The sequence below is a fragment of the Acromyrmex echinatior genome, chromosome 2, assembly GCF_024713525.1.
Source record: "Acromyrmex echinatior isolate Ae372 chromosome 2, ASM2471352v2, whole genome shotgun sequence".
NCBI lineage: Eukaryota > Metazoa > Arthropoda > Insecta > Hymenoptera > Formicidae > Acromyrmex > Acromyrmex echinatior.
The window spans coordinates 25,188,966-25,200,061 of NC_141853.1; the positions used below are offsets into that span (position 1 = coordinate 25,188,966).

General features: G+C 37.4%; 1 protein-coding gene across 1 annotated transcript; it reads right to left on the reverse strand.

The window, feature by feature from the left end:
• Positions 1-8,171: 8,171 nt before the first annotated feature.
• Positions 8,172-9,951, reverse strand: LOC147910672 (uncharacterized). The gene has a single exon (XM_087403302.1). The coding sequence runs from the start codon at positions 9,364-9,366 to the stop codon at positions 8,362-8,364; it is 1,005 nt and encodes a 334-aa protein (XP_087259428.1). The 5' UTR covers positions 9,367-9,951; the 3' UTR covers positions 8,172-8,361.
• Between the last annotated feature and the right edge of the window lie 1,145 nt (positions 9,952-11,096).

The following is an 11,096-nucleotide window of genomic DNA, read 5'->3' on the forward strand; positions in this document are numbered from 1 at the left end:
ATCCCGGGACTTTTCAGCCCATGTAATATGTGTATATGTGTTCATAATTTTTAGAAAATGGATAATAAAGACAACATAAGAATGCTATTATTATTACATGAATAACATCCTTTGTTATATGTTGTAAACCCAGTAAACGAGAATAGATTAAAATGGATTGAAATTTTTTTTATCCGAATGCGTATTTTATAAATGGCGAATATTTTTTTTGGATTTAATTGGACTCAATTGGATTCATTTAGATTCAATTGGATGCAAGTGGATTGAAAAACTGCATTTCCTATTCAAAATTTGGAATTGAACAGTATTCACAATGCACAGAAAAAGCTAATATTATTTTTAGATTGAAAGAATAGAGATATGTTCCATGCAATTCTTATAAATGAATAAAAATACATTCAGGATTGAAAAGCATTCATTTTAATATTCATGAATCAATATTTCTGAAAATGAATTCATTTCAATTCATTTCAATCCATTCTCGTTTGCTAGGAAGTCAGCTAAATATCACAACCGAATCCATTCAATTGTCAACGAACTAATATATGATACATAATAAAAATTATCGCTCTAGGTTAATCTTATTTAGTTATTCCTGCGTTAAGATATTACGGATTGACTATTCTATATAAATTGACGTAAGTGAAAAATAAATTCTCGTCAATATTGAATTAAATATAATAATTTTTTAATTGGAAATTGACATTTAATTGTACAGAATATAGTAGGATAGTCGTTGAAGAAATCCTCGTTCGGAATGACGTTTTATATGAAATTGTTGATTGAACTGATTCTCAATAATAACCGAAAAACCAGTTAAACACAATTTTACAATTATGGCCTTTCAAATTTCTGACTTGATACTTTCCTAACAGCACAAAGTCGACTCTAAGTCGACTCTGAGTCGATTATAGCTTAGACGTCTGAAAAATGGACGTCCATAAGTCGACTTTAGACGACTTAGAGACGTCTCTAAGTCATACAATGCCACATTTTAAAGACGACTGTAAGCCGACTTTAAGTCAACCATTCTAGATTGTAGTCCGATTCATGCCTATAACGCTCATGAACATCATCCTTGTTTAATTATAGTTAAACAAGGACGAAATGATTCCACATTTAAGCTTGTGAGCGTAAATCGCACTAGACGTCCTAAAATCGATATTGGAAGTACGTCTGTACAAAGTCGACTTACAGTCGACTCTAAAGGCCTGACTTAGCAAAGTCAACTTATAGTCGACATATCGACGTTTGTGCTGTTATTATAAATCGAAACGTTTGAAATTTATAGCGTTATACGAATGTATTAGGTGTTGGAATTAATTCGTAGCGTTTTACAAGTGATGGGAAGTACTTTCATTAATGTATTTTTTAATGCTCATGTGAAATAAATAACATTCTTTCATTAAAAAACGCTACGAATTAATTCCAACACCTAATAATAAAAGATGAATTTTATTAGTTAACTACATTTACTCGTTTTTTTAAAAAGCCTTGACATTTTAATTTATTGCATTTACATGAGCCTACTTTTCTATATAAAAGTTGTATCATATTTTTATATTATATTATATTATATTTTATTGTATTAATATTATTTTATTTTATTTTTTAATTTTTCTAATTTCATTAATTTTATTTATTTTATTTTATTAATATTATATTATTAGGTGTTGGAATTAATTCGTAGCGTTTTTTAATGAAAGAATGTTATTTATTTCACATGAGCATTAAAAAATACATTAATGAAAGTACTTCCCATCACTTGTAAAACGCTACGAATTAATTCCAACACCTAATATATTTTTATATTTATATCAAAAATGCATTTATTAAATGCACTTTTATGCGTAACATGTCCCAATCATACTACCTTCTGAGGTAAGGAGCGTGCGAGCAAATGGAGCGTACTCTTAATTGATACAGGGAGTATGCTCTAACGCGACGCGAATATCTAGTCGCCATATTGATGCAACGTATTGGAGCGTGTTGGGAAGTTGGAGCGTGCGAACGAACCTAAGATTAGCAAAAAAAGAGATCCGTGGCAAAAAATATCCACAAATTTGAGAAACTGTTATGATATAAATATGTCAGGTTTTTTATTTGTTAAATTATTATATAAAAATATTTAATTCTTTTGTATCAAACTTAAGAAATGCCTATAAGAGCTGACACTGGATATGTGAATTCGTGTATATAAATTTATTCAAATTTAATAACTTAAATAATATACGTTTCGATCATCGTTTTGATCCTTTTCAATATTATAAAACTAATTAAATCAATACATAGTAGTCATCAAGTAAGTATAATCGCATTATTCTACAATTACATGTGTTGTCTATATGTGGTTGTATAAAATGTGTTACAAGCCCGAATACTAATATACATTTAATTTCCACATTAAATGATAAGCACCAATACAGCACAGAAAGATTGCAGAAACATTGCAGAATAATTTCACTGAAACATTGTAATATTGCATGATTGCAAAACGTTGCTGAATCATTGCTGCAAGATTTCAACAATGTTAAGATGCATCATAAAATGCAAAATAGCAATCTGCAATATTGCAACATTGCAATAATATTGCTTCAATCTTCTGTGCTGTATGGGCACTTACGTTGCATTTAATAATATTGACAGATTGCTCGCTCGATCATTAAAATGTCAGCAAATGACATCGAGCAAGCAATCTTTCAATATTAAACGCAGGTTACACAAGTAACCTTATTTTCATAATTTGCGTCCAAATTAGTAATAAATTTGAATATATATTCAATGTTTCAATATCCATTCTTTACATTTGTTCCGACCTTCCGACTTCGATCAACGACTCAATTGTAGAATAGCAAGTTGTATTCATATGATATACAACATACGACAAACGACTAGCGACATCGATGTACAATTGATTGTAGTTTTACGATGAATAACGGACGTCGTACATAATGTAAATCCTACATTTCAAGTACGCTAGGTTCATTCGCAGCGACCCCGAGCAGCTCCCGAGAGACAAAACGAACAATGCTAATGTATTTAAAAAATAAAAAAGTAAATATTTATATTTTAGTCTAATACTATTTAGTCACTACTAGATAAGATCAAAACTGGATCTCGCTGCCTGATGATATTTATATGTAAATTTACATTTATCAGTTCATTTTAAAACTGCATGTCGTTATTTTTGGATATACAGAGTGCGTCACCAAAATCCAGACAAATCGAACAATTTCTTAAACAAAATGTTTTTAATGTTTTTTAAATATTACAAAAAATCCTTTTACATGGCACTTGGGGGATCCCTATAGAGCACAATTATTCGATATATTCCCCATTAGCTTGAATGACGGCCTCTATTCTCGGTATGAAGCGTTCACACGCTGTAATGTAGCGCTGTCCATGCCGATGAATGCTGCCTCAATAGCGATCCTTAATGACGTCACATTAGGATGCCGAGACTTGTTTGTGATCTTTTCAACTACGTTGAAATTTTCAAACAACCTTTTCCATACGTAGTAGTCCAAGGGATTTAAATCTGGACTGTTGGGAGGCCAGAATTCGTTGGACCAAAACATATCGACATTATCTGAGAGTCAATTTTGAATCAAATGACTCGTATGAGCCGGTCTGCTGAAAAACGTGTGGCGCCTTCCAGACGTCACAGTTTCCACGGCTTCACTACATCCATCAGAACGCGCAATGATTGCTCTGGCTCATCCGAAATCAGCGCTTGAGCCCTTTCAACGACTGCGGGAGTCGTCGCATTCTTTCGAGTGACTGTTCCTCGCTGGCATACTGGAACCTTCGTTGGATTGTTCTAAAGCCGTATATTTTACCACAACATCATAAACGGTTGATCTTGGGTATCCAAAGAATGAATTATTTTCGTTGCTGAGCGCCCAGCGCGAAAGCTTTCGATGATCGCGGCTCTTCGATACTTCGCATTTAGTTTCAACATCGCGGCCATATTGAGAATATGACTGTTTACTAGAAGCATCAAGCTTTCTCGGATACCAACAACCTCTGGCGGAGACACAATATAGTGGAAAATGTAAATTAAAATTTGTCCGCATTTTGGTGACGCATCTTGTAAATCATCAACTTTAATCATGTCTTCAGCATAAATTGATAAATGTAAATTTATATATAAATATTATTAGGCATTAAGATCCAGCTTTGACCGTATCGGGCGGTAATTATTAGATAGTATGATTTAAAACAGTCATTGAAAATTTATATTCTATTATACCTTGCTTTCTGTAAATGAAGAAATATTACACGCACAAATGTTTTTATGTAAATAAATAATTTACTACGCTTCTATTAAAATAATATTTATTTAAAGGTTAAAAAATTGTGACAATAACTAGTACAATAAGGACCTTCAATAAAGCTATAAAAAATCAACCACTGTCGATTGTAATAAAAATAATTGACCAATGATTTGATTAAATCGACATTATAGAATCATTCGAAATAAGAAAACTCTGTACAAGAATTATGTCTGAGAACTCGGACCAATTTCTAGCATCATGGACACAGCCTTTATAGGGACTCTAGCTCTCATTTATCGATTTATTTATCTATAGTTTCATGAACACTGTATTATATGTATCGACATTTTACTGTATAGTTATTTTAATAAGGTTCTTAAATAGTCGCGGCAGCCATGTTGGAATCGTGACGTCAGAAGCGAGAAATGACATGTAAATTTATGCTGCAAGCCATTTGTAAATAAAGACAATTTGGATAAATCTAAATGACGAGATTGCTTTAAAATATCTGTAAAAATGGGCAAAAACTGTGCTTTTCTCCCTTAATAATCAATAAATGGTCGTAAAAGGCAGATAAAATGAGCCTAATTTCGGACAGACGATTTGAACAGCTATTGAAATGAATGAAATATATGTTTTTACGTATAAAATTCCATGATAACTATAGTGTCTATTTTAGGACTTTTAGAAGTATGGGACATCACATTTTCACAAATAATAACGAAATGGCATGCAGCACAAATTTCGTTGTCAAAACGTCACTTTTCCGTGCCTATAAATTCATTTATCGTGACGAAGCGCTGTAATACACACACAAGCACATGTATATGAGTTCGTGCTTGTGCGTGCGTGCGTGCGTGCGTGCGTGCGTGCTGAAATCGCTACTAGAAATCTTAAATTAATAGTGTATAGCAAAAATATAAAACGGATTGTTTGAACGTCATTGTGTATATATTCATGTCGTTATCAAATTCGTGATGCTGACACTAGTTTTATCTGGAGTTTTTACATCAACAAATTTTAGATTAAAATTACTCCGAAACTAAAGCCGCAATCAAAAATCTAAAAACACTTTTATTATATATTATCATTAGTATCTTTTGATTGCAATCATCCGAATAAAATTAGTGCAGCCGATACCGAGATTTAGATATCATTTCCCAAAAAGGAACCATTTCAGCTTTTTAAATTTTTTAGTTACATGTATGACATATACATATAAAGCATTTTGTTCATTAAGCTGCTGTTCACAATGCTTTCATAAAATTTAATATAAAATTAAAGTAAAATTAGCAACGAAAATGAATCTTAATGCGTATACGTCACGCCACAGGTCATAAACATTTGTAAAATTTGTACAAAATTTTCACATTTGACCAGTACGCATTTGTGTTCGTATAGTTCCATATAGGATTACTCAAATTGAAATATCAATGACCGATTTCGAAAGTACAGATTTCAAGTAAAGATCGCACAAAAATGCGATTTACAACAATCAAAAATGTGAATCTTTACCTTCTGCTGAATTTGCTTTTTTATAAATCTCTGAATTTTTTTCATCGAATTATTCAACATTAAAGCGAAAGGGTCCTTTTTACTTTGTCATTTTTTTTTGCATGTGAGTGTACATAAGAATTAATCACTCTTATTTCTGCGAGTCTCTGCAGATTCTCTATAAAGAAATTAAAAAAAATCATTATTTAAACTCTATAATGCATTCTCATTTGTGAATTCTTTTTGATTCCTTTTTTTGTAAAGTCAAATTGTATGTTTATGATAAAAAAATTAATTGTTTTTATTGAAATAATTATTAAATTTAATAGTAATTTAACTTTAAAAGAATAATTTAACTTACATATTATTTGTTTGAGATCGTTAATTCGGGAAAGGCAGGAATTCTTTCGGTTGACCGACAGTGTTGAACGCACGCATAAAGTGAGCTCGTGATTTCATCTCGAGCATGATCTTAATCCTCGTTAAAATCAGCGATTTGGCGTTCTTTGTTCTTTTTAAAACAATTCGGTACACGCAAATAGGCATCGGTAATGGACACTCGAAAGTTCTAGAACAATTCAATTCGCGCACGCGAGCGCCGCGCTCCGACGAATACGTCACGCGCTGTCACCAATCCCACGTACGGATTTTCTGTCGCGCATGACTGTTACGTTGAACGTCGTTAGAAAAGAATTCAAAGCGCCAATCAATTTTGTACACCTAATGCCACGTAATAATTACGATTATGGCAAAATTTTATTGGATTTTTCCCAAGAAGAAAGCCCAGGCCGAAAGCAATAAATGCTTCGATCTCACCGTCCTTCTTCTTAGAGTCAAAAAAGTTCTCAGAGTTCTTAGAGTCATAGTCTCGCTACTATATCGCTTGTAAAACCGCCGTGCTAACCGCTTAGTGAAAACCGCTATAAAACGAATCTTTTCGAGAAGTGCCGAGAAAATCGCCGAGATTTCCATCACCGCGATTCCAAATATAATTTGGAAAAGGTGACCGCATTCAATATTCTGTTAATCTAATATTTAATTAATTATATTTTCTGACTTTGTAACTGTGCATATTAAAGAAAATTCTTTTGTTAAATTACAAAGAAACGGAGTTCTCTTTACTGTCGCGTATCATATCAATCTTGTACCGTTCTCTCACTCGAATCTTTCCGAGCTCTTTGGTGTCTTTGAGAGTACGTGCCCTTTTGTTTATGAAGTTCATCAGCTCTTTAAGAGTGGGCATGTCGCTCGAGGCGCTTGAGAGTGACTCCCACTCCAGGCGAGTTCTTGGATCGAAGAGCTCGACGACAAGATGATTTAGTAGATCGAAGCCATGAGAGTCGATAGGCCTGTCAATGCTCTCCTGGCCGTTGACTATCCTGGTCACGGCATTGAAGATGCGGTTGAGCTCCTCCTCAGTTTCGTTCTTCATCTTAGCCACGGCGGTAAACTTGGAGAAATTGGAGCGTAATAACTCTCTCTTATTTTCGTACTGCTCGCTCAGCAGCTCCCATGCGCGTGGATAGATTCGATCCATAGGTCGCTGGTTCAAATCCGGCTCGAAGGACCACAGAAAATGTGCGAGAGCGCACCGCGCGGAAAGATTCGAGTGAGAGAACGGCACAAGGTTGATATGATACACGACAGTAGAGAGAACTCCGTTTCTTTGTAATTCAACAAAAGAATTTTTTTTAATATGCACAGTTACAAAGTCAGAAAATATAATTAATTAAATATTAGATGAACAGAATATTAAATGCGGTCACCTTTTCCAAATTGTAGTTGGAATCGCGGTGATGGAAAATCTCGGCGATTTTCTCGGCACTTCTCGAAAAGATTCGTTTTATAGCGGTTTTCACTAAGCGGTAGCACGGCGGTTTTACGAAGCGATATAGTAGCGAGACTATGACTCTAAGAACTCTAAGAACTTTTTTGACTCTAAGAAGAAGGACGGCGAGATCGAAGCATTTATTGCTTTCGGCCTGGGCTTTCTTCTTGGGAAAAATCCAATAAAATTTTGCCACAATCGTAATTATTACGTGGCATTAGGTGTACAAAATTGATTGGCGCTTTGGATTCTTTTCTAACGACGTTCAACGTAACATGCGCGACAGAAAATCCGTACGTGGGATTGGTGACAGCGCGTGACGTATTCGTCGGAGCGCGGCGCTCGCGTGCGCGAATTGAATTGTTCTAAAACTTTCGAGTGTCCGTTACCGGTGCCTGTTTGCGTGTACCGAATTGTTTTAAAAAGAACAAAGAACGCCAAATCGCTGATTTTAACGAGGATTAAGATCATGCTCGAGATGAAATCATGAGCTCACTTTATGCGTGCGTTCAACGACAATCACTGTCGGTCAATCGAAAGAATTCCTGCCCTTTCCCGAATTAACGATCTCAAACATTCCCGCCCGCCTCGTCATCTCCGTGACGATATATGTATAAAAGTTACGCATTGAGATTACAATAAAAAAAAACAGTAAACGCGTACATAAGATAAGCGATACAATGCAATGATTCCGTGGAAGAGCTTGAACTGTAAACGAGAGTTATATGACATTGAAGCAATGATTTACGAAAGTACGCGCGATCAATTCAAGCTCTCCTTTACATTTGATGCATTAGCGTGCGAGATAAACGCGTTAGCATCCTCTGGCAATAAAACTAATTTGACCAAAGGACGAATTAATTCGGATGAGGCTGTTTTGACTGTGACCACTCGCACTACGCCGTCGTCTCTAGGATGTAGCTGCGTGATCCGTGCCAGTGGCCACTTATTTGGCGGTGTGAGCTCGGAACGAATGATGCATAGCGATCCAATGCGTGATGGCAAAGCGTCCTTGGTCCATTTCGGTCTGGTAGCCAGAGTGTGTAAGTACTCGCGTGACCATCTCTGCCAGAAGTGGTCTCGCATTCGCTGGATAAGTTGCCACCTGGAAAGCAAATTTTCCTTCTTGTCCGACAAGGAAGGCTCAGGAATGGCCAGCAGTGGTGCCCCGATGAGCAGGTGACCTGGTGTCAGAGCCGTGAGGTCGTCGGAGTCGTCTGAGAGGGCATGCATGGGCCGGGAGTTCAGGCATGCCTCCACTTGTGCGAGCAGGGTGCTCATTTCCTCGAAGGTGAGCCTGGTTTCGCCGATGGTTCGGCGCAGGTGATACTTGGCAGATTTCACGGCCGCCTCCCAGAGTCCACCAAAATGTGGTGCCGAAGGGGGATTAAAATGCCAATGGATCCCCTCTGATGTGGCAACGTGTGCGATTCTTCGTCCTTCTGACGAGGAGGCCCGGAGCATCTCTCGAAGTTGCCGGTCGGCGCCCGAAAAATTGGTGCCGCAATCGGAGTAGATGTCCGTGCACAGTCCTCGGCGAGATGTGAATCGACGGAGAGCAGCCAGAAAGGCGTCGGTGGTGTAAGCTGAAACAGCCTCGAGATGAACGGCCTTGGAGCTAAAACAAATGAAAACCGCGATGAATGCTTTGTGAGCGCTGTGCCCACGCCCTTTGCTCGTCCTGATGAAGATAGGCCCTGCGTAGTCGATGCCCACGTGAAGAAATGGTCGTGCAGGAGTCACTCTTCCTGGAGGAAGGTTTCCCATTCTCGGTTGCGGAGTGGCAGCCCTCCATCGAGTGCATGTCGCGCACTGATGCAGCCATCGCTTGACCACTGCTCAGCCTTGTGGAATCCAGAACCGGAGGCGCAGCAATCCCAGGGTCATCTGAACTCCTCCGTGGAGAGTACGGCGATGATAGGCTTCCACCAGCAGGCGAGTGAGCCATGACCGTGGAGGCACGATGATAGGATGTCGCTCGTCGAAAGACAGCGCTGCGTGCTTGAGGCGTCCTCCGACTCGCAGGACTCCTTGTTCATCCATGTACGGGCTGAGGGTTCGCAGGTGACTGGATCGTGCAAGACAGCGTTGGTTTTCGATAGCAGTCATCTCCTCCTGATAATGAAGTGACTGCACTGCGCGAATCCATTGACGGAGTGCTGCGTCGAGTTCGGCTGGGAGAAGCGCTGACCCGTGGAGCTCATTATTAATTTAAACATTACCTTATTCAATGACGTATTGATTATTTCATTAATTTAATCGTAGGAAGATAAAGCATCTTTTTCAAATTTTATTCTTAATTATAATTTTATATTTTCTTTTGGGAAAAATATTGTTACTTCTAAAATTTTGCACACTAATAAAGATTATTTTACAAGAAATTTAGTTTTCAATAAAAAAGTTGAAAATTTCTTTTTCGGTCGCCTATAGGTGCGTCCCAAAATTTTCCGAACTTTTTCAATAGGGATAGGTCGGGTGGCGCCATCCGTGTGTTCGATTGTGCGTTTGAAAGGTACATCCCTAGCTGACTTCCAGTAAAAATTTCATGACATTTGGTTCAGTGGAAACGAAGTTATGGCGTCTCAAGTGTCAGTATGTTGTATACATCGGTACGAGAATGAACTTCGAACAAAGAGCCAATATTAAGTTTTGTTTTAAACTTGGTAAAACATTTACCGAAACCCATAATTTGATGAAACAAGTTTATGGTGATAATTGTGTAGCCCGTGCCAGTGTTTATGAGTGGTATACGCGATTCAAGAACGGTCGTGAGAACATAAATGACGACGCACATACAGGTCGCCCAAAATCGACAATTAACGAAAATTCCATCGAAGTTGTGCGTAATTTCATCAAGCATGAGCCAAAATCTTCAGTGAGATACATGGAAATGGAATTGAACATCCCCAAATCAACGATTTATCGCATTTTGACCGAACATTTGGGCCTACAAAAAGTCTGTGCACGATTTGTTCCACACAAGTTGACTGACGACCAAAAAATGCATCGAATTCAATATTCAAAGGACATTATTAAGGAAGCAAAAAAGGACCAAAACTTCCTTTATAGCATTGTTACTGGTGACGAGACGTGGTGTTTTCAATACGATCCAGAAACCAAGCGTCAAAGCGCGGAATGGAAAGCGCGAAACGACCCAAAACCCAAAAAATCGCGTTTAGAGAAGTCAAAAGTGAAGACAATGCTCATTTGTTTTTATGATTCCAAGGGTATTGTGCACAAAGAATTCGTTCCAGCAGGCCAAACAGTTAATGCTGTATTCTATGTAAGCGTTTTGAAGCGTTTGGTGCACCGCATTCGTCGTATTCGGCCAGAATATCGCGAAGGAGGAAGTTGGCGCTTGTTACACGATAATGCGCCATCTCACCGTTCGACACTTGTCACTGATTTTTTGACTAAAAATCACATTTTAACAATCAACCATTCCCCGTATTCGCCTGATATGGCACCTTGTGACTTCTACCTATTCGGCAAAATGC

Excerpts from the sequence above, each read along its gene's own strand:
- LOC147910672 (XM_087403302.1), bottom strand. The coding sequence starts at position 9,366 with ATGGGAAACCTTCCTCCAGGAAGAGTGACTCCTGCACGACCATTTCTT.